At 44.0% G+C, this 24,593-nt stretch overlaps 1 protein-coding gene and 1 long non-coding RNA gene across 3 annotated transcripts in view; one reads left to right on the forward strand and one right to left on the reverse strand.

Moving 5' to 3' along the window:
* TMEM108 (transmembrane protein 108) overlaps positions 1 to 24,593 on the forward strand; it is a 156,048-nt gene that overhangs the window by 116,864 nt on the left and 14,591 nt on the right. Inside the window, exon 1 of one of the 2 annotated variants that reach the window (XM_003207248.4) lies at positions 22,647 to 22,892. The exons of the other annotated variant lie outside the window; for it this stretch is intronic. Coding sequence (XP_003207296.1) covers positions 22,880 to 22,892 — 13 coding nt within the window. The 5' untranslated portion in view covers positions 22,647 to 22,879. Of the gene's footprint in view, positions 1 to 22,646; positions 22,893 to 24,593 lie in introns of those variants that run through there. 2 annotated transcript variants of the gene reach the window in all.
* Positions 5,725 to 24,593, reverse strand: part of LOC104911546 — a 55,503-nt gene continuing 36,634 nt past the window's right edge. Inside the window, exons 5-7 of the long non-coding RNA XR_004160172.1 lie at positions 17,957 to 20,272; positions 16,490 to 16,735; positions 5,725 to 13,957 (exon numbers count right to left, since the gene is read on the reverse strand). This is a non-coding gene — a long non-coding RNA (uncharacterized LOC104911546). The remainder of the gene's footprint in view (positions 13,958 to 16,489; positions 16,736 to 17,956; positions 20,273 to 24,593) is intronic.

A 24,593-nucleotide genomic window follows, 5' to 3' on the forward strand; every position in this document is an offset into this window, starting at 1 on the left:
CTGGCTGACAGAAATGCCAATAATCAGAACCTTTTTTTAAACACTATCATATCACAGAATCACAGAATTGCAGGAGTTGGAAGGGACCACAAGAGACCATCAGGGCCAACCCCCTGCTGAAGGTTCTCTACAGGAGGTTTCAGAGATAGGCATCCAGACAGGTCTTGAATATCTCCATAGAAGGACATTCCACAGTCTCTCTGGGCTTCTGGTGTTCCATCACCTGTACTGTAAAGAAGTTCTTCCACATTTGTATGGAACTTCCTGTGTTCAAATTTTCGGTCATTGCTCCTTGTCCTGTCACTGCACGCAACCAAGAAGAGCATGGCTTCATCCATTTGCTTCCCACTCCCCTTTAGATATTTATAAACTTTAATCAGATCCCTCCTCAAGTCTTCTTTTCCCCAGACTGTACAGACCCAAGTTACTCAGCCTTTCCTCATAGGGGAGATGCTCCAGGCCCTTTATCATATCTGTGGATGTTTCTGTTAATTGCAGGGGAGTTGGACTAGATGACCCTTAAAGGTCCCTCTTAAGGATTCTGTGATTCTGTGACTTATGTGCCTTTTTTCATTACCTGGGTTTTTTCATTTTCCTGAAATCCCTTCAACTGGATGGGATTACTTTTCTAACAGTGGCTGACTTCTGTAAGGTGCTAGAGTATATGTTCACATACTTAACTTCACATGTTCACATTCAATAATTTCTGTCTGGGATAGCAGGGGAAATTGAATAGAAAAATTCCTTCTGCTTTCAGTGAAATCTGAAGAGAAAGATATTTGTCTTATGTTACCATTGTACTCTTTGGACCAAGTTTTCTATCATTGTACACCAGTGCATTCATTTATAGGAGCTGAATGTGACCAGAAAAGGGTTGAGACATCAAATAATAAAAAAAAGAGAGAATAAGTTGCTGTAAGATCTTTCAGCCTAGATGTTGATAAGTGAGTAACCTCTCTAACGCCGGAATTAGAAGTACAAACACTCTGTTTTCTTCCATTTTACCCATGGTTGGTCCAATATATTTTGATTAACATGGGGTCATTCAGCTAATCCACCAAAAGCCTGGTCAGATTCATTAGACTTCATCAACCTACTGGATTCACCAGGTTGGTTGAAAAGCATCAAAGTCAAATCCCTAGATCTCCAGTATATTTTTGTTACTCAGCAGCAACAGTTCTTTATCTACTAAAACCTCTCAGGGTTTAATTTACTGATAGGTAAGTTATGATTTCATCTCTCCGGAATATTTGAGGCAGAGTATTGGCAATTCCAGCTCTTCCTGGATGCTGTGTCAGCAGTGCTACTTGATATGAAACGTAAACTTGATGATGACCTTCTGTTCAGCTGTGAATTTCATTTGTGTTACACCTGGACTCTCAAGTTCCCATGATTTTATGGCACACAAGAGAAAAAATGGCTCATAAGGATCTTGACTAGCCAAATCTTTGTGTCTTTTATGTCAAAGCTGTTGATACTTGAAGGCTTCTAGTGTATACGTGTTCCATAGACCCCCAGCACCTATAGCACAGTAACAAAATACAGCCCTAGAAACTGAGAAAAATGCAAACCTCAAAGCTGCCAAATTAACTAAATTTGTCAGAGAAGCAGTGAAAGCATCTGCAGGCTGAATCTCATGAATTTCATAAGGAAGAGAATCCCCCCAAATTGGGGCCAGGCACATTCCAGATGGCACAGATGGTTTAGCAAGTGACAGATTGGAAACAGAACCCAAATTATGAGCAAGTACATAAACAGAAATCAAAATTTCTCCAATAGGTAGGAGTCAAAGTCTGGAGGGTCTTCAGAAACAATAATAACATGCTAATTTTAAGCCTCAAAAGGTAGCCAACTGCAATGCCAGAAAAAAGATGGAAGATGACAAGTTGTGAGAAGAGCACACAACTTTTAAGGAGCTGCCAAGCTTGGAGTAGATGCTAAAAAGAGAACCCCAAATGCAACTATAATCCAACCTGGAAACTACAGATAAACAAGTCAAGATTTTGTTAACTCATTGCAAAACTGATCTGAAAGCTGGATAGAAAAAAAAAAAATAGACTTTGTTAATGTATTTTTTTTTTAATCAGAATGTGATTTTGACTGACCCTCCACAGGGTTAGAGCCAATTTATAGATGGGTGAAAATGTGCAAATCATGAAAACAGTAACTACCCATGACCATGTGAAGGAAATGTGTGAAATCAATAAGAGCAATGAAAGAATCAGAAGCAAGAATATTTCAATATCAATAAGGAAGGGAAGGAAATCACACCACAGCTAACCCACAAAACAACATATGGGGAAAAGTGCGAGGAATTGTAGCTCAGAATTAAACAAAGACTGATTATTGTACATTGCAGTACTGTATGTGCTATGTTTAAATTTGAGACAGCAGGATAATAGAATTAATAAAATAATAATGCTAATGACATCGTAGGACCATTCTAAGAATCTCTGAGTGTGAAAATAGTAATTGTAGGTTTCTGTTTGTATATGCATACATATCTGTATGCACATACACATCAGGGTGCACATAGATATTTATACGCACAGATACAATATATATGAATAAGATTTTATAGCTGCATCTCCCTTTAAGCCTTTGGCAATCCAGCCATCCTGTTGGTGTCAACACTGTCATCTGTTACTGATGGACCCTTGGATAATAAGAGCAGGCTGTGGTTTTTATTTATGTATGTGACCCAGCGAAGGATTTATGTACAGACAGAGTGATGGGTAACATGCTGTGGAATTGGCATTCTCTCTCCTAATACCTCCCAGGCTCTTCTGGCATTGTAGAGGAGGAGTATTTTGCTGGAAGAGGGAAATACCAATAAAAGAAGTGATGATCTGGTCTGTCAGGCCAAATGGCACGATTAGCTCCTCTGTATATTCCTTCTACTGTCTCCTGTCTACTATGGACCTGAGCACATTCACCCTCCTACAGCCATGCACTGTGAAGGGGATGAGGAACACCACAGCAGCCCTGCTATGTCCCACCATGCACATACATGTCTCTTTTCAGGCTTGTAGAGTGTCATTTCATCCCATAGGTTTTGTCTATCCTTTTGTCTGGCTCAGTGTGATAAGTGTGCATCCATGGGAGTCAGGTCAAGCTCTGAATTTGTTCTGGAGCTGCAGGTGGGAGGAACTGTCTTACAGCAGAGATTACTCCGTATTACTTTGGGAAAAAGCTGTATCACAGCTGCACTGTCACCCCACATCAGGAAACATTTTCATCAAAAACAGTACATGTAGCCTATGAATAGACTATAAGATGTCTACTGGAGAAAATTAAGCAGGAAAAAATAGCCATCTCTGACCAGATGTACCTCCTGGCCAGGCATGTCCCCTCTATTCGTCCTTAACCCTGGCTATCTGCACTACCATCTTGGTGCCTCCTCCCCTGCTTTTTTATTTCCCCACCTTTCTGATTGTCTTTGATATTCAGATCAACTCAAATATGCTCTCAGATCAAGCAGTGGAAAAAGCAATACTTTAAGTCACAATTATAAATCCTAGATATGCGCTGGAGGTTTTTCCTCATGTCTGCTCTCCCCCCACCCCTGAGCACCAGCATGTTTTCAGGACTGACACTGCCTGCCTTCCCTGTTTGCCTGAGCAACAGAGAAAGCTCTGTTGGGGGCAAGCAGAGACCCCAGAGCTTCAGTCTCTGATGTGCAGCATCTGCTGAGTAGGCAGGAAGGAGAAAGGCAGCCTTACTGGGGGGGAATACATGTCCTGGGGTACAAGCAGCAAGCCCTTAGCATAATGAATTGGCAGCTTTCATCTGATGAGGGGCAACACGCTTAATTACATGTCTCCAGAGAACTGTAGGTACTGGATCATCCCCTAGAAGTGGAAGGTGGTAACAAAGGTGGAAATGCAGTAGGTGTCATGGTGTGCAGGGGCTGCAGCCCCTTGGCGATGCTGCGGCATGACAGATGTGATGGTACGGTGAGAGCATCACATGGAGCCATTCCTGCTTTGTGTCCCCGGCACAGCAGGAGACCCTATTAAAATGTGAGAGAACTGCCAGCTTTCCTGCAGAAAAATAAGAAATTGTGTGACAATTTGTCCAACCCCAGACTTCAGCAAATGAATGGGAATGTCGTCAAGGAAAAGGCCTATTCCTACCTCTCTCCTTAGTTGTTGTGCAGGACTCCTGGCAGCACCCAGGTGGGTGCCAGCTTTAGGGCTGTGCTAGGTGTGAACAACTAATTGCTAATTAGACATGGCTGCGGGCTGTGGTCCCAATTGTTGTGAGCAGATATTTAAGGGAAAAACACATTTACACACTCTCTGGAAGTAAAAATGTCTGAAATCTCCATGTGCTGCCATCTGTGGAGGTGATGGGTTTCTTTCACTGAAGGCTGGGGCCAACATTGCATGTTGCATCCCTGCTCGGCAAAGCAAGACAGGTGCTGAGAAATGTTCCTGATTGTTGGGAATTCCTCTGCAGTTCCTGGCACTCACATCCTCTCCCCATTGGAGTTGTGGTTGACTTCAAAGGGAGCAAAAACTCAAACTGGGATTCTGCAAAAGGGTGTTGTGCTGGCACCAGCTGTCTTGAAAAATGCCAGGAGCCTTCCCACCAGGAGCAGATTATCTAACCTGTCTTTTTTCCCCCCCTCATTATTCACTTTGCTATGACTGTTAATTTTTAAAGTAATTTTGTCCTTTCCTTCCTCACATCCACTTCAGATCCTTGATCCTGCATAATACTTTCTCCCTGACCTCACAGTCTGTTGCCATGGAAATTGGACTTTGTAACTTCACTGATGGATTAGGGAGTAGACAAAAGATAGACTGTGTAGGAAATGAAATGAACCTTTATTTGCTAAAGGGGCAAGATTCTGGCCGTGGCTCTACTGCTATCAAGCCTGAAGAAACCACTTCCAGCAAATCCCTGGCCCTGCTGTAGCTGAGGTCCAACATGGGATATGGGTACAACTCACAGGTAATACTGGAATAGAGGGTTCCATCCATGCCTCTTGGTTGCAAGCAGACAGAAGGCACAGTTTCATCAGTGTCTGAACTGACCTTCAAGGTACAAATTCAGCCCTTCTTTTATCAAGCTGAAGACACAAGAAAGAAATCATAGAATCATAAAATGGTTTGGGTTGGAAGGGACCTTTAGGATCATCTAGTTCCAACTCCCCTGCTATAAGCCTCTATACCTGTTAGACCTCCTGCTAGACCAGGTTGCTCAAAGCCCCATCCAGCTTGGTTTTGAATGCCTCCACGCAGGGGGAGTTCAGAGCCTCACTGGGCAACCTGCTCCAGCATCTCACAACCCTCGCAGTAAAGAATTTATTCCTAATATCTAGTCTATATCTACATATCTACTCTAAATATCTAGTCTAGTCTAAAAGGCTAGTAGTAAGGCAAGGCCAAAAGTGCATTTAATATTTTGGCTTTACCTAATGTTTGCTGTAGAGAGTTGTTAATGGTATCCTTTAGTTTGGTTGCCTCCCAGAGATCATCCCAGAATCATAGAATCATAGAGTCATTTGAGTTGGAAGGGACCTTTAAAGGTCGCCTAGTCCCACTCCCCTGCAATGAACAGGGAAGCCTACAGCTATATCAGGTGCTCATAGTCCCATCCAGCCTGACCTTGGATGTCTCCAGGGATGGGGCATCCACCACCTCTCTGGGCAACCTGTGCCAGTGCCTCAGCACCTTTATAATGAAGTTCTTCCTTATATCCAATCTAAATCTCCCCTCTTTTAGATCACATGATGTTATCCCCATGCAGTGTGCTGCATGTGTCACTGAGCGAGTGTGGACCTGGCTGGCACAGTGCTCCTCTCAGGCAGTTCTCAGCTCTCCCGGTACTTTCTGCAGCACTTTGCTGACCAGCCCCACAGCCCACGGGGGTCCCCACAGCCTCCAGGGCTCCTCTTGACATTTTAGTTGAATGTGATACCTAGCAGTGCTTGCCTTGAGCACTTTGCTGGATGTGAGCCAAGCATCCAAAGGGCAGTGAGGCGGTTAACATGATAATCACGTTGCATCCCAGCCTCTCCTTATGGCAGAGCTCTCCGCTCCTGTTCATGATGCTGCCACGTTTTCCTCTGAGGGCACGTGTGACTTCAGCAAAGTGGCAGAAGGGAAAGAGGCAAGTCAGCATTCATAGGGGAAAAGATATCTGTAGCCAAAAACAGTGATACTGGTGATTACGATAAGCATCAGGATTGATTACCTTCACTGTGGGATGCTGTCAGCTGGGACTGATACACTCTGAGGACTGAGAACCCCAGTAAGCATTGGGAGAGCTGGAAAATGAGTAACCAAGTGAAAGCAGGAGGAGGAGCTGTCATCTCACCAGGGCTGGTGCTGCTGCTCTGAGAGAAGATGAGAGCTGCAGCAGCTGGAGGAAGTGCAGCTGGCTGCAGGCAGCAGTTAGCATCTGGCTCAGCATCCAGCTTTACTGAACCCTTGTAACGTGGGGCTGCTGACTTCTGGGCAAGTTAAGTCCCTTTGACAAGGATTAGGGCAGTCTGAGCCACTGCTGTTCTGCAGAGACAGAACAGGGCACAGGTGTTTGTATAAAAAGAGACCTAAGCTAAGGCTTTGGATTGCTGGAGAACTTTCCACAGATGCTGGTAGCCTCAGGATCAGATTCTGAGTCTCTGCAGCTTAAAGAAATCTGAATCTTATTGCACTCAGAGTCATCCTAAACATTTGCCAGCATTCCCAGTCATGGCATGGTCCTTGTCTTCCTTCTGCATGGCAGTTTCCTTCCTGCAATAATCTTATTATGGAGATGTCACCATAGTATCTTTCGTCTGCATTTCCCACTGGCACTGAGGGACTGTTCTGCAGTCAGCCATGGTTCTGTCATTCTTTGCCATTGAATCAGGGGCTGCATTTTAATGGAGGATGTAGCAACACTGCTCATGCAATGCACTTTCCATCTGAACCAGCAAACTGATTGCTGTGATCCATCTGTGACACAGCTGTGATATCACCAGCTGAACCAGGAGCACTTCCAACTCTGAGTCCTTTCTTAATGGAGCTATACCATACTTTAAAAATATCCACAATGAATTTATCTCCAGTTGGATCTAAATCCTCCAGCAAACTGCAGATTTATTACTTCTATCATGTGTAAAATATCTTCTTCATACCTCACATCAGCTTCTTTTCTAACCAGATGCTACTTACGGTTATGGCATACTTACATTATAGACACTTTCCATCATAAGTATTGTGTTCCTGCATGGCTTTAAATGCTAAAGGACACCCTTCTGCCCTGTTGAAAAGGAGGGGGAGAGCAGAAAATCCATGTATTAGCAAAATTGCTGTCATTTATTTCATCGCATCAAGGCAAGTATAGCTGGAATAACCAATCCATTATAAGAGAGGTAATACATCATTCATTATTTGCAGCTTTCTATGGCAGTCCACTGGCTCAGCACATACACACTTACGGATTTGGTATATGGAAAGGTATAATGAATGTACTCTTGGGATGAGCAAAATTAATGCAAATGTTTGCTGCTCTGCAGTGATTGCTGTGAATCAACTGTTTTCCCCTCCATTTGCCCCCCTCTGTACCTGCAGGCAAATGTTCCCCCTTCGCAGAAATCCCACCAGTGAGCCAGTCAGCTGGGTATCCTACACTTCAGCAGAACAGAAATAGCACAAGGGACACAGGGGTGGCTTTGCCAGGCTGCTCTGCCCTCCTGTGTGCTGCTGCTCTGCCATGTGTAATGGCATCTGCAGGGAGCTGCAAACTGCCTGCTTCTCTCCTCCAAATATCTGCTCAGAATCTGCTGGAGGCTTATTCAGTGGCTCCTGGGAAGGCAGGGGCTAGCAAGGCAGTCTGGCTGGCATATGGGCTTGGGTGTGCTTCTTTTCAAGTCTCTTGTCCTGATGTCAGATCCCACCTGTTCCTTCACATGCCACTCTGTGCTGCCTTATGAAGAAAGAAGCTACCACGTGATGTTCTACCTCATCACAGTCACTTGGAGCATGCTTGAGGTTTGTAGTTTATAGATCGTGGACTCATTAACTATGTGTTTGGGAAATGGATCCATAAAACAAATTAGCCCCAAGTGATGCATCAGTGCTCCCTACACCACAGGCATCATTCATTTCTGCGCTGTGTTTCGCACTGCGAGCGGCAGGAGCACCCCCAGGTCTGCTGAGAGCTGCTCCACGTGCAGACCCCAGCCAACTGAGTCTGTACTAAACCCCACTCTCAGAGGGAAGCGAGGGAGAAGCACAGGGTCGCCCGTCACCTGAATGTAACTCATTTGGTGTGAAGGACAGCAAAACCCTGTGTTGCAGATGTTTTAGAAATAGCATCATCATATTATTTTTAAATAAGAATGCTGTATTTTTGCTGAGTGGTAAACATCCTCCTAATTTGTCTCTCTGCCTCTCAGCATTCCTACATCAGCTAAATGGGAGTTGTATGTGTGCACCTGGGGTAGCACAGCCCCATAAATATGCATACCCTGTAACTCATTTCCAAACAGGATGCTTCATTATTGCAGTTAACTTCTGAAATCAGACAGAAGAGCATGTGTCAGAATCTGCTCTCAGCTCTGCTTCTGTAATCTCTGTAATGTCAGTGCATCGCAAGTGCCTCGTAGGACAGGTCCTGCTCCCCTGCAACTCATTATGAGTGTTAGTGTGGGGATGAACTCAATGGGGATTCCTTGTAGCATCAGGGGACTGTGCCAGCTTTTTGTCTCAGCAGCTTGAAGCCAAAACAGCAGAGCACATACATGGGTCCTTGAGGAAATGCTGTCTTCTGCCCACAGTACTTGCCCTCGATTGCCCCCAAACCAGCCTGCAGCACCTCGGCATCTTTTGGTATGGGCACTTCTGCCTCAGTATTCCTGTGTCTGCCAGAAGAGCTTGATCAGGAGCAAACAGAGTCATTCATGGCTCACTAGAGCAGTGAGTGCTTGCAGCGTTTGACAGCATGACAACTGAGTAATGACATGTTTTCACGTGGTGGCCCCATGTGATATCTTCAGTGGCTGCACGCTCTGCTGGAGACTCCCTGTCCTGGGAGTGACACATGAAGCAGGGTAACATACATGGTGTTCTGTAATCAGTGCCTTTGGCTAAGGATGTGCGTGCAGCGATGCTCAGAACATTTTTAAGTGCGAATATTTTTGAGCCAAACAGGGACATCTAGAACTAAAACAGCCTTTGCTGCTATTCTGTGCATCATGTGCAACAAAGGAGGTCAGTTTTTAGGCACCAAGCTTAAATTCCTATTTGAAGTAGCGTCCTCCATTATGAGCAGACAGACCTGGGGCTTTTGCTTCCACAGACTCAAATTTTAATAAATCTGTTTTGCTCTTTCCAAAGTTGCAGAAGATGAGTGTGGGCTCAAATGTTTCTTGAAAAATGAATGGGTTAACAAGTCACGACAACTGCAGTGTCCCTGCAGTGCCTGACAGAGTGATGGGATCAAGATGTGTCTTGATGTAAAAGCCATCATTGCACTGGGTGATGATAAAACCACAGGACAGGCTTTGCAGCAGCTCATGTGGTTCTGGCTGTGAGGCCGAACCTGAAAGAGAGCTCTGCTGAAGGTGGCGGGGAGTGAGGAGCTGGGTAAAGCCGTGCAGATGTTCCCAGTGGTCATCGTGGCAGAGTTCTGTCTGCCAGACATATGGAACAGATTATAATCACCCCAAACAGCCTATGAATATCTGATCTCAGACCAAAAATGTCTCTTCTAGGAAAGAAGAAAGCCACAGGCCCACTCAGGAACATGTTGCATCCTTACAAAGCTAATTTATGGCCAAGAATTGAGAATTGTTTATTAGTCCTGTGAAAATAAACCACTACTATAGATTCAGCTCACTTTCTGTTTCCAGGCTCCCCTCCATTTTTCAGCTGCTCCAAATTTCCCAAAGCACATTCCTCAGGTGGGGCAAGGTACTTCTCAGGCTTAACTCCAGCCTAAAGGTGAATATTTTTGAGAACTCTCAGCAAAATCAGCTTAGCTGTTTTTATGATATGTGGGCGTGAAGAGAAACCAGCTATTCCTATTTGTTCCGGTTGCAGCTTCTCTGCCCTTATAACTCAAGAAGAGCTGACGCTAGGAAATTTGAACTCGGCTTGTTTTATAGACCTCGGTGATGAAGGAGAAAACAGTTCATGTCTGAATAAAATCAATTCAGTACTTCTAGAGTTGGGAGCAATTAGAGTCGAAGGCCAAATTTTGCTTTGAGTTGCAGCAGTGCAGCCCCACTAAAATGCCATTCTGAGGGCAGATTCATTTTGGCACATCCTGTTCATATTTATGAAAAAGTTTGGTTTTTTTCCTCAAATGCTAAACAGAGATTGAAAGGAAGAATGTCAGATTTATTCTGCATGAAAGGCCCAACTCGTGCTCTGATGCCAATCTGTGAGTTGAAGTACAAATAATGTGCACTCAGCTCAGAGGAAGTATCTCAGCCATATCAGTGGGAGGTTAGCACAATGATCAGAAATAGAACAATTGCAGATAACGTTATTTAGTTCTTGTACCCATTTATTTCTCATATTCAATATTACTGTTAGAAAATATACACACCCTACCATTTCATTTTTCTCTATTCCCCTTATTCTTATCTCCATCTTTCTCCCTCCTCCCTGTCCTAGAACATCTCCTCTGCCCTTCCTTCTTCCTTTCCTTCCCCACAGCAATGCTCTCCACCAGCTATCTACAGAGATCTCTCTAATGGTCCTTCCCATTCCAGTCAGCAGTAACTGAAGAGTTAATGCTGTCATTTAAGTGTCAGTTTGGGGCTTCCACATTATTACAAGTTAGTGACATGGAAAAAGATGTACTTGGGAAAATCTTCCATTTTTTAGAAATGCAGAACACATGCATGGATTGTATTTGATTAAATAAAAATGTTGTGAGATCAGTCACATAAATCCGTTGGGTGGGTTTGAGCCAGCCTTTGGTATGGGGTTTTCATTAGGGAAACGTTGTTTCTGTCAAGCTGAGGGCTCAAGTGAAATGCCACAAAATTTCACCAATGGAGCCCTTCGGTAAATTGCCCCTTTATCTTGAGATCGTGAGCTGCAAATGGTTAAAAGGAATAAGGCATGCTAAAACTTCTTCTATGTGTAGCATATTTACAGAGAGTGGATTTTTCCAGTCCCTGCCCGTTATCGGATTGTCATGTCCTGTGTCAGATGAGCTTAGGAAGTCAAGTTCTCCTACAACCGTTTTCTGCCATCCCTTGCAGCAGCGTTCTGCTCAGCCAGCAGCAGGATTTAGCTCAGGTTGGTGCATCAACATCAAGTCTCATCCGTTCTGTTCCAGATTATTTTGTTTCTTGTTAACCAGTCAGAGCACTTGACAGAGCCGAGCCTCAGTCATTGTGAGGCACGTTTGGAGGTAAGTAAATCTGATTGTGGCTTCACTTCGCATGAGCAGTCATCCTTTTCACATGAACAGTCATCCTTTTAAATGTCCTCAGTCTTCATAAGCTGTATACCATGCTTACTCGGTATGAGGTTTTGCTGTAGGTCTGGATCATGCTGCATCCTATGAGGCAGTTTGGCCCTGGGTCTTTTACAGTTTTAACAAGTAGTCTTGCAAATCTGGATTTATATCTGCTGTCCCAATGGAGAGTACAATGCTTGAACTTTTCAGACCATCTCAGCGTTCTCCACCTGATTCATGGGACTGTCTTTCTTGTGCAGACAGCATTAATAGTTTTTTCTAACTTCTGACTGTTGAAAGATCTTAATGTGCTTACTGGAAGAGGGGCTTGGATCTAAACTATGAAAGATAACATTTTTTTTTCCAGTCTGTTTATCAATAACAAAAGTGAAGCATCACATATAATGTGTATGTTAATAAAAATAACACAGATGTGCCCAGCCTTTTTCCCCTACAACTGCTGCTGTTACCTGCCCGTGCCTGTGAGTGTGCAGGAGGAATGGATTGTCAATCCAGAGATTTCTTCTTTGGACAAGAAGACTCTTCAGCGTAATCATATCCACCTCACTGAAAGAAATGTAAATGTACACCGTCAGGCATTTGTTAAGAATGGCATTTGCATAATCGCCATCAGCAACAATTACTCTGTGGAGGTTGAGTTTGATCATATTCATTCCTGACAATGAATGGGTGATTCTTTTTTTTAAATGGAGATTACAATTGGTTATTTTGTCCTGTCATCTAAAAATATTATTCCTCTTCTCTCTTCCCTTTCCTCTTTCTCCTTGCAATCAGTGTGTTTGTTTAAGGCTGGTAGCTCAACAGTTCTGTCTGAGGAGGGAAGTATAGGGCAAAGCACGTTTTGACATGATCCCGTTAATGAACTGTGCTGCAGTTGTTAGGCTGGAGCTCTGAAGGGGTTGCTCTGCACTTCTGGCTTTAAGTGAGTCTTAAAAATATCATCCAACAATGAAGTGTTCTTGGCCTTGCAACTTTCCAGGTACAGAGCCAGTCCCAGGATGGCTCCATGTTGTCTGTGCTTTTTGGGTTTCATAAGGCCAAATGACTCATTGAGCTAAGGGTCTGATCTTTTGCTCTCAATTGCGTGTAAGATGGTCAAATTTGGGTTGCCTGTGCCAGAAATCCAAAATGATAGGCCAGATGGAGTCCCACAAGTCATGCTGCAGGAAAAGGCAAATAATCCTCTTCCGTCTACCCATTCAAACCCTGACTGGAGAGCAATGATCCATTGACTCTTGACTTCAGTCTTTAGTGGAAAAGCTATTGCATTGTGGAGTTAAAAGCCTACATTGAGTCACACAGGACAAATTTTAGCATGTTGTAGAAGAAGATACTGACCTTTATTAAAATTTGAAGGATTTTAAAGACTAATTTCTGTAGCAGCATGCTGGTTTCATCCCTGCTAGGATCTCAGAGTGGTTCTTCTCTCAGGCTGCTATTTGGGCTGCATGGCAGCAAGTAGGAAAAACTTGTGTGTTGAGTGTAGCCCAAAGCTTGATCTACCCTCTTCCTGCCCAGGCTGTTACTGTTCTGGACCCATCAAGGGAGTGAGATTTAAAACATTTCCCTTTCATGCAGAAATGAAGCAGAGCAGCTGTCTCCACAGTGACTCAGTCTCTCCTTGGGCACATCTTTCTTGCAGCCATTCCAAGAACCCAGAAGTATGGCTTTCCAGCAACGCCCTTTCTCCTTCATCCATGTCTCTGTCCACACTGGCATCAAGGTCTGGGATAGATGATGACACAGAGATGTTAGGACAGTTCAGTGCTGCACGTACAATCCTCCTGGATCAGAGGGGTCTTAGGGAGGGAGCCACTCTGTAGAGCAGGAAGAAACTAGAGGAAAGCCCTCGCTCAAGTTAAAGCTTAGCATCACTTCTTTTGGTTTCCAACAATTCCTTGTAATATTTCATTTTAAAAAACATATACATTTATTTTGTTTCTGGGGATCATTTTTAAAATAGCTCCCAAAGACTATTGTCATCATATCCAGCCTTCAATCATGTTCTGCAGAGAGCGGCTCTTTTTTGCTCAGCTGCTCCTGTGCTTCAGTGAGCACACAGTTGATGTACAATTCTTCTGCTTCAGTTTAGGGCTGAGTCTTGCACTGCTCCTTCTCCTCCTGTCTTCTGGAAATATATCACAGCTGGACCGACTCCAAACCTGGAAAGTTTTAGCCCCATTAAATAATTACTGTGGCAGTTATGTGTCTCTTAAAAACCACAGGCTTATTCTGGAACCGTAATTTTGGTCTGTGCCTTAAGTACATTCAATCCTTGCGCCATCACTTCAGTCCTTTCTAAGCTATTCCACATGCATTTCTAACACACGCCAAAGATTTTACACATAAAAAAGAGAAAGTTTGGAAGCAGCACTGAGTGACTTAGGTAATATGATGCAGATTCAAGGAATAAGTCTGGATTCCCTTTTTCCTCTACATGGTCTGTGCCACGTAGCTTGGAATTTCAGCCTCTGCCTTTGACACATCCATGGTACAGCTAGAGCTTCTTTCTACAGATATGCTGAAAAAAAAAAAAACAACCAGGAGTCAAGCTTGAACTCAGTGCAAAGAGTTCTTGAATGCACTTATTTACTAAAAGCAAAGATTAATTTGACTAAGGAAATTAAAAATATGTCAGAAAAAAATGGTAGAGGGCCCAAGGCACTGCTGATAAATATGAAACATTTGCATCATGCTAAATGTATTTTTTTCATAATTACCAGTATATGGATCTGTATTGTTCAGAGCCATAACAGTGAATCTCCTGTGATGGATGCACAATAAAACAGGACTAATTGGGAGCATTAATTTAGACAGAGGCATAACTTGACACAGAACTCTAAGAGATCCTTTATACTGCCTTAGCGAGCACGATGTGTTTGCCTGCAGTTTGCAAGCTTGGATCACATCACCTTCACAAATTGTTGCAAACTGCTACTGTATCTCGTTTTTTTCCCCTCTCTTTTTGTTTTATTTCCCCGCTGATAAATATCTCAGACCCAAGGTCATCTTAAGGAAATAGCTGTAATGCAATAGTTGCTGTAGGTGCTGCCGTGTTTCTGGCAATGTAACTGACAGTGAATGAGAATGCAGGAACAGCTCCCGGCAGGGACACCTTTGAATAAATATACAGTAAATAAGCCAGCAGAATAGTGGAGCAGTGCATCTGCATGCTGTACGTCCCTTCAACAATCCATGCTCTATGTCTGTAACAGCACAGGAGCTAAGTAAATTGATGGCAGATAATTGTGTGCAGTTTGGTACATTGGGCTAAACACCATCCTGTGAACAGTGAGAAATATGCAGCTGTGCTCTTTGTTTTGATACAGGAATGTGAGAATAGGCTTCAAGGTTGCCCAAAAAATGATCATTTCATGTTTTGACTCCATTTTCAGTCAACATTACCTGCAAATTTTCAAGTGGAATGTATAGAGTTGCAATCGACTATTCAACTCAAAATTGGATCATATCCCTTTACTGGACTTTTATAAGACCTCTCTTCAAAGAGAAAAATATCCCTCACTTCACAGTCACGCCTTATTCATGTCATTTCTTTTGGCAGTATGCATATTATTGAGCAATTGTTGTCATGAATGAAGCGCGGAAAAAGTAAAACTTCATACAAAGTGACGAGCACCTTGAGAACTCACTATGAATTGCAGCCACTGCCATCAAATCACACTGGCACATTAGTTTCACAAAAACAAGGTCAAACATCCCGCTAGTTTTATGGTTTTGTTGCTTTGTATTGTATATATTTTACAAGAGCTGCTCCGAAAGTAAAGCCTGCTATTTTGTTATGTTGGTCTGCAACATCAGAGGCCAGTATTGGTGGTATGGCAGTAGGGGTTAAAAACCTTCCCACCAGTATTCCATTACATGTTGTTGCCACGTGAGAGATGGCAGCAGAGGAGCAGTATGACAGAATGGTGTCTGACATGGAAGAGCATATGAAGCAAAGGGGTGGAACTCACACTTTTGTTGCCCTTCTCTGGACACGCTCCAGGCCCTCAGTGTCCTTCTTGTAGTGAGGGGATCAAACTGAACACAGCACTCGAGGTGCGGCCTCACCAGAGCTGAGTACAGAGGGGCGATCACCTCCCTGCTCCTGCTGGCTGCACTGTTTCTGATACAAGCCAGGGTGCTGTAGGCCTTCTTGGCCACCTGTGCACACTGCTGGCTCATGTGCAGTCAGCCATCCACCAGCACCACCAGATCCTTTTCCTCCATGCATCTTCCCAGCCACTTTGCTCCAAGCCTGTAGCAGTGCATAGGGTTGCTGTGACCAAAGTGCAGTATTCAAACAAAGTATTCAACACTTGGTCTTGTTGAAGCTCACACAGTTGGTCTCAGGCCATTGATCCAGGCCTCTCTGTAGGGCCTTCATACCATCAGGCAGATCAACACTTTAACCCCAGCTTTGTGTCATGACCTTGCTGCATGCCAGGTGATAACGTGTTTTTTAACATTCCTGGACCTAGCAACTGCTTTCTGTATTTTTGATATGAAAAGTACTGGAGTTCTGTTTAAATGTTCTGCTTGACTGAGACATAGATTTCCAACAAATCACATGAAGGATGCAGTGAAGCAGCCAGATGGTGGTGGTCTGATGGCTTCCTGGTTGGGATGGTTGGGATGGCTGGGACTGCTGCCTGTGGCCACCAGCGCTGTAGCTGGGAGAGAACAAAACCTGATCCCCTCTGCTCCTCTGTCTGCACATTCCGGTTATTAATTGCTGTTAGTCTTCACAGTTTCCTGTTTCTCCTTTGGAGACATTGGTCTTCAGCTGCCAGTCATATTTTATCTTTGCTATTTCCTTTAGTTTTCCTGTGTTCTCCTCTCAGAGTCATTTACATGCTGAATAATGTGACTAATTTTGGCGTGGTTGTCCTGATTTACACCACTGTAGCAGAAGCCACCATTTTTCCCACAGGCGTTCCCTGACACTGCTATTGATGGCCCTCTAATTGATCCCTCAAGTACGCCTGCCTTTATTTATTTCCATCTAGTCCTTTCAACTCAGATCGAATGGGGCTGAAACTCAGCACTTTACCTTAAAATTATGTCTGTATAATGCTTCTTGATTTTCCTTCTCTGTGTCCTGACCTTTAGTGAAGCTGTTGCTAATATATTCTCTTATCCACGGTAGTTAATGTTAATGCAAAGACTGATGTCCTCCTGCAGCTTCCATGTAGATATGCCACACTAAGCATCCTGGCTCCAAACAGGATCGCTTCCCCGTGTTTCCCTTTACTCCGGGAATCATTTTACTGCTCCAGTGCAATGACAGCTGGGGATGCTTAAAACAAGAGGGAGAAAAGGGAAAATGTAGTAAGTGCAAAGTGTGACAAGACACTCCTGTCAGCATTATCATTACATTTCATGGGATTGTAACATCTGATTGCCATTCAGCTACTTCAGCACGTGTCTGCGGAGAACCCAGAGCAATGTTTAATTGTAGCTCATCCACAATGCTCCAACCTAAAGTTCACAACTTGTCACAGTTCTGCTGTGCCCCAGCTTCAAGGTTATGTTTTGTGTATTAATAAATTAAGTCCAGACCAAAGGAAAGCCTGCCTGAGAGAGGGATAATCGGCAGAAACATGTTATTAGCTATGGCAGGGATGAATTTGTCTTTCCAAATGCATCACTTGGTACAATTACGCTTGCATCTTTTTGGAAGAAACAACACACAGTTGGGTTTAAAATTTGTTCCTGATGTGTCAGGAACAGTCCCCCCTGGGAGCACATCAGTTGTACAGACAAAGGGCAGTGCAGTGAGGCCAGCTGCTGCTGCTGAGGCAGACACCGAAACCACTCAAAATTGGAGCTTCTCATTGCATGGCATTTCTGTACTCTTACCGGGGCATCATGCACTGCTCTGCCTCTGGCTGCAGCACAGCAGCCATGTAAAATCATGGAATCAGAGTCAGAGAATCACAGAATGGCTTGGGTTAGAGGGGAAACCTATGGGAAGGGCTGCCACCCACTGGATCAGGCTGTCTAGGGCCCCATACAGCCTGGCCTTGAATGCCTCAAAGGATGGGACCAGAAAGCTCTCAGTTATCACAGGGGAAAGTGAGATAAGTTGTCTGCATCCTGTCACCAACAACACAACAGGTATTAGGGAAACAGGAGTCAGGGCTGGGTGAACAGCCAGGCTGAGCTCCCAAAGAATCCCCAAATGGCCATGTGCTGACAGGACGAGACAGCAAAGCTGATGCCTGTAATCTCTTCACAAGGGCTGGTGCATGAATAATCAGAAGGTTTAAGGTTGTCAATACAATTTCCTTCCAAAATAAAACCAGGTGCAGAGTGATGGCATTTCAGGAGTGGGTGGAGTAGATTCTTTTCTGTATATAAAAGCAGAGTTAGCCAGAAAGAAGGAAGGAGACAAATAAAATAGGTAACTTGTAAAGTACTGTGTGAATAATGCTACTGTAGAGCTTATGTTTATTAGTAGTATTGTCTAAACAGTGATTCTGTGTCATTGGTTCAGAGAAAGATGTGACAGCACTACCTTTTCCCATCTGAGGCAGGATGAAACTCCAATGACTCAAGTTCACTGTGAACACATAAACACATAAAGGAAAGGTTTTCATGTTTAAAGTTTTATCCATATGTATTATCTCTTCAGTACACACTTCATGCAAGTATCCCTGTAAGAACAGAAAATCACTTGAAAATTAGTGATTTGACTTGACTCTGATTTGTAAAGTCTTTGTAACCCTCATTGACTGCAAATGGTGTTTTGGACATGCAGTGTGTTCTGATGGAAAGGGAAGAACAAAGCATGCTCAAAATAACATACAGAAGCAATACACAGATATTGGTAGTGGAATTCTTTAAAGTGGCCAGTGTGCATGTAAAAAGTGCCATCCACATGGAAGGGTGAAACATTGCACTGCATTGTAATAGCATTTGTGCTGAACAGGGAATATGAATTGCAGAAATGAGTTAACAGAGCATATTTTTTGAAGTGAGATCCTTATTGCAACATCATGTATATTTCTAGTAGAATTACTAATCCTCTGACTAATCGAGTACATTGTATCACCTCCTCACCTGGTGTTCTTTGTGTATGATACTGCATATCTCCAGCTATTGAATCTCATTCAGGAGCAATGATACTGAAATACTAGCACCAGAGTCTGCTCTTGTTAGCAGAAATTATATCCAGCAGCTACTGTGACCTTACTTACAAGAACCTATGATTTACTGCAGCACCTTGGACCATCACTCCTTCCCAGCCAATACCTAGCTTCAAAGGTTGGCAAAAAAAATCCATATCTCAATATCTGTATAATCTTTCAAATCACCTCATAGAACAAAACAGACCTTCCTGATCCTTGCAGTGAGCAGCTGATATTTCAAGAATGGAACTTGATCCCACCCTTTTCTCTTGGTACATCCTCACACTATGCACAGCCCTGCCACTCTCAGGGTTCAGACAGCACTGAGCATCACAACTCACTTTTTCCCTAGCAGCCTTACATACACGCACTCCAGAGGTTTTCCCAGCCCTTTAGAACCCAGCAGATAGCTTTCTGGCTGCTTTAGGTGTAATCTCACATCCATGGGCTGCACTCACAGGAGAAAATCTGAGTATGGAACCCCTCCCTACCACTTCTAGCCCAGGTCAGCCCTGGGAAGTAGTCACAATCACATTTTTTTCCCAAAGCTAGAAGCCATCTCCCATACTGAAAATGCTGACGCCCTTGATCCTGACTTGGTTTGGTTCTCACTTGCCCAAAAGGTGAAGGCATTCACAGAGGCAGTGATTAACAGCACAAGCCCTTAGCAGATCATTTACTCTCTCTGAAGCACAGTGTCCCTTTTCCTTAAACTGAGCAATGGTCAAAAATCAAAGCAAAGACTTCTTGCCCGTAAATGTAATAGTTTATGCCCAAGTTGCTTTCTAATTGTGTGTTACATGTTCTCATAACAAATCAGTGAAGGCTCCTCATTACAAGCTCTCATTTGAGATCGAACCGAGGGATAACCAGGCACTTGGAGGTAATAATGAGTTTGAAGGGGGCATAAGTAATAAATCACCCACATTACTTTCAGTGAACAGATGAAAGGACTGAAATACCTTAAGGGGTTGTAGAAGTCAGGCTGTGCATAGCTGTAACATTCCGTCTGGCTGCAGCACCAATGTTTTTGTAACTGCAACAGGAGAATTGGAAAACAGCTTTTGCAAGTGGGGAAATAAATGTCTGCAGCATCAGAGCAAGGGGATTCACAAGTCAGGCTCTCTGTTCTGCCTCCTTGCCAGATTTCATATGGCGTGTTACAGTACTTGAAATCAGCCATGGAGCAAAGTTACTGGGGAAAAGGGACAAAAAGAAGGAGAACCTGGTAATAAACTGCATTTCCTTCAGATAGACAGGCTAAAAATGACTGTGCTGTAATGAAAGACTATCTTGAACCTAGAATGAATGTTCTTGATTGATAAGTAAGTTGATGTATAAATTAGTAAGAGCTGGTGCATCAGCCCCAAAGAAATTAGTCTGGGGAAAGACATGTCTCCTATGTCTCCTGGTGCTGGAATCAGAAGTCTGTGACCTGGTTACTTAAAACTGCAAGGATTTGGAAAGGAATGGACACCAAGAAGCTCCGCCACACCACCACTGCTCTCCAGGTCAGCAGGCACCAACTGTGCATGCAGGATCAGGCACAGATCATTGACAGCATGCTTCAGCCAAATCAGGGCTTGTCACTTACCCTCTACTATGGGAAAAAGTGCTTCCTAAAGCATCACCATGGTAAGGCTCCAACCCCTGCCCTCATCCACACTTCATGCCAATGAGGTGCTGCTCTCTAAGGCTGTGTCCTGTGTAGAGAAGAAGCTGGTTATGAATGTCCAAAGTGGTAAGACTTCCTCTGCTGGAAAGTATCACAATACGTAGACTGTGTTTTACCTTTTCAGACACCACTTTTATTAATCCCTTTATTTTTCTGAACAAATCCTCTTTTTGCTTTGTGACGATGCCATCTAAGTAGATAGAGGGATATGGGGTGGGATTAATTTCGCCTAACTTTCATCATCCGGAAGGTGGATATCTAGTTAAGGCTCATCATCTCCTGTAGGACCCCTTTTCATCAGAGTAAGAGAGAACCCCTCTAGGGTGCAAGTCAACCTGTGGCAGCTCAGAGATACTTCGTGATGAGGTGAATTGCCTGCCAGAGCCACGGCTACCTCAGGAATCTAACTTTGACATAGCTGAGCTGCTTTGGGAAGTTGTCAGAAACCATTGCTAAGATGGCTCTAAATCCTCTTTTCCCCCTTTTTATTGCTGGTTATGAAATGGATACCCTTGCTTGAGTCAGCATCCATGACATCACTGAGTCAAATACATCCTCTCTTTGGCAAGATCCTATTTTAGGCCTTCCATCAGAGGCCTCGGCTATTTGTGTCATTGTCAAAACTCTTCGGAAGGTCCGGTGACATTGATGGTAGATCTCTCAGAAGCCAGAGGTTCTGCAGCAACATAAATAGGATCAGCAGCACTAAGTGCAGGTGAAAGAGAAGCCAGCTGCACATCCTTTCTGTCTCCCTTGGCAACAGCATCCTGCCAACAAAAACTGCTGCCAAGCAAAGGCTGCAAAGGAAGGGATGTGCATTTGCAAAGCTGAGGCTGGACAAGCTTTGTGTGAAGGGGAAGCTGTCAGAGTGGGGAAGACCTGTGTGCTTTTAACATTATTTTTGATTTGTTCTGTGTGGTTTTGGATAAGGGAATGTACAGGGCGCCTGTCCTTGTGAGCAGTTTTCATGTGAAATTCCAAATGACGGTCTGCAACTTTGAGCCATATGTTTCCATCCATGACAGCACACAGGGAAGAAGTCTGTGCTGAGTTACTGCTTACAGATGTGGCAAATCCTCCAGCAAAGGTTAAAATACATGGCACGGCTCTCCTGTTACACCAGCTGCAGCTTCATGCTCAATCATTGTTTCAGCAGCAAGCTCTTAATAACCCTGAGTTCCAGAAACTGCTAAACAAGCTGATATTTGTAAAGAGCAATTTTTTCTATAATACACTGAGTATCTTTATTTAGAGGAACCTTCAGAATGGCAGCATTAGGGATGAAAAGTGAACTGCAAATGGCAGGGAGAAAAGGAATGTCAGCACAAGAGCACAGAAATGCAAAGCAGATCTGAGATTAATGTTTGTACTCCATCATTGCACATCTTCCATGAAATAATCGTGGTTGTGAAGATACTCTGTGTGTAAATAGGGGAAAAATACACTTGTGATATGGTATATGCACCTGCCCAGACTTCCTCAGAGGGACTGTATGCTCCTAAAGTCACCACTGGGGTCACACTCTGAGGTCCTGTTGCTGTTGGCTCTGCCAAACCTCAAACCCGTTGTCGTGGTGTCACTCCTTTGTGAACCCATATGATAAGAGAGAAGGGAGAACTGGCTTTGCAAAATATTAGGGACAAATTCTGTGAGGTCCCATGTAACAAATTGCTTGGGCTGTTTGAGTGTGATGGGGACTTTGATTCAAAGACTGAGGAGTGGGGATTGTTGGGGGACTTCTTGCAGCCCCAAAACTTGTTGTACTCAGCTTTTGCCCATGCCTTCTCAGGGATTTGGATGAACAGAGCACATTTCTGTGCTCTTTGGGCTGTGTGTACTTCCAGACAGTCAGCTGTGCCCGAGCAGAAGAAGGTGGGCAGGATTATGGCTTTAAGAATCACAGGATTTGTGGACTTATTTGATGGGTACAAAGTAGAAACTACCCATTCATCACTGAGGAATGGAAATATCATAAAATATAGAACATGCATTTTGATGGCAAAGAAGGAGAGAAGAGGATCCCTATTTCATTCCACATATTTTCCTCTGACAGGATTATTAATACCATTAGAGATAATTGAACGAAGTGGAAAATCTGGTGGGGGTACAGAAGCAGGAGGTGGATCTGTAAATCCATCCAGACACAAAAAGCTCAGTGCTGCACTGGAGGGAGGGCACTCTGCCTCGAAAGAGGGAAGGAGCAGTCTCACAAGGACGTGCAGCTGGGGTGCTTGTTGCTGTTTTGTTCCCGGAGAACAAGAACTGCCAGCAATCCTCTGGCGTCTGAATAGACCCGTGTCAGACAAACTGTATCTGGACTTGATGGGGAACCAAGCTGGAATACCAAGCAGCTCTTCGATCTGCTCACAGAGAGGGGGACTGGCTCCGTAAGTGATCTTTGCAGTTCCAAAGGTACTCATAAAGGAGCGAGCTCTCTCGCTGCACAGCCCTGCAAGACACGCCTGCCTGGGCTGTCTCTGTCCTCATTCCTCCAAACCAGTTCCAACAATAACAGCAACTCCTGCCTGCAGCTGCCTCGTTAGGGAGAAGATGTATTTTTCCTTTCTCTACTGAGCGATGAAGCTTCCAAATCTGTGTGATGTGAGCAGGTGAGGATGTCTGCTGACAAGTCCAAATGATATTTTCAGGTAAGTGATTATCTTGAGCAGCTGGAGTCACGTTCTTTCTTTCTATTACCCTCCCCTCAATAATTATCATTGTCCTGGGTTGTCAGTGAGCCTTTCTGGGAGGATCAACAGCTTGGATGTCTGTATGTGTTTAGATAAATAGGAGATCAAAATCATTTCTAAGACACTGATACCCATGCTATCTGTGAGTCGTCAGTGCAGGAGGGAAATGAATGGAGAGATGCCTGCTCTGTAACTGCATGAGACTATAGTGTTTGTATCACTCATTGTGGAGATGCCTGGAGGACCAGAAATGAGTTTTTATTTGCGGAATCAGTCTCTTGAAATCTCTGATGGAAATGCACCTTAGGAACAATAATGGTGTTCAGCAGTGTTTTTGTGTTCTTAAAGGACCGTGACATACTTGTTACATGAAAACCATAGCTACCATTAATGTTGTTTCACAGGGAATGTCAGTGAGCACTGCTTAATTGGTGTTTATACATGTGATTTCCAGAGCTTCTGCTGATGCTGCGCAACGTTACTGCAAATTGAGCTGTTACTTCATGTGCCTCATTCTGTACATTTTATCAAATACTTTGGGTACTGAAGTTGGGCTTGATCGCACTGTCTCATGCTTACAAGGGAAAGCAGACAATAACTTGTAAGTTAATACCTGTGAGTGCTGGCATGACAGCCACTGATAGGCAGAGAAGAGAAATTTTCTATGCAGAGTAACCTACTTTTCTTCCCTCGGTTCCTCCACCAGTCATAGGGATGACATTTGCTTAACTCTTTGTTTGTAAAGCAGCTGCTGCACTGTGTGTGAAAATCACATTGCTTTGAGAGACTGCAAAGAAAATGACCATAACAAAAATAATCGTACGCACTTTCTATGCAATTTCCACCTATTAACGATCCGTTTTGCTGCCTATAATGTTTTGGGTTTGCAGGGAGCTGCATGATATGTTAATTGTGTTGGGAAGAAAGCTTTCTTTGCAACAATAATGTTGCTGGTGCTCTGAGCAGGCTTTGCATGACCCTCACTGTCACTAAGTATGGTGAGATGATCAGAAGCACGGGGAGCTCCAGATCCTGCACGCTGCCCACGTGCGTCCCGGCCCCGGGTCTGTGGATAATGGGTCCTTTGTAAAGCTGCTCCCTGTGCCTCCTTTGCCCACAGCAGTGTGAAATAATGACTCCAGCAGTACGCATCTGCACAGAAAGCTCCTCTTGACTTCCTAGAGGAAAAATGTTTGCCAAGTGCTGCTCAGGGTGGCTGTATCTGTCTTGCTGCGAGGCCTGAGGTAGCAGAGGCCAGAAAGGGTCAAGCGCCAGATTGAGCCCTTTGTGCATATCCATTGGCTGTAGAAAATGTGAATGTGCAGCTCAAAAGTTTCCACTGTGTCTTCAGCAATTAGAGCTTGGTCCAAAGCTTGCTAAAGCCATTGGGAACCTTTCCACGGGGCTTAGATCATGAGTTATATAAGTTTGTGTTGTTTAGCAGTGGTGCCCCAGGGAGGCTGAATGCAAGAGCTGACCTGGCAGCTACACACACGGCTGCCATCCCATGCAGAGTGGTGGCACACAGCGTGCCCACAGAGCAGCCAGTGCAGCACCGAGAGGTAGTAACTCCTACCTGAAACCAGGACCTCATTCTGGCAAGGACTGCTGAGGTTATGAGATAAAATGGTGAAAGAACTTAAGCTGCTGGGGCCCAAG

Source organism: Meleagris gallopavo, chromosome 6, assembly GCF_000146605.3.
Source record: "Meleagris gallopavo isolate NT-WF06-2002-E0010 breed Aviagen turkey brand Nicholas breeding stock chromosome 6, Turkey_5.1, whole genome shotgun sequence".
Classification (NCBI taxonomy): domain Eukaryota; kingdom Metazoa; phylum Chordata; class Aves; order Galliformes; family Phasianidae; genus Meleagris; species Meleagris gallopavo.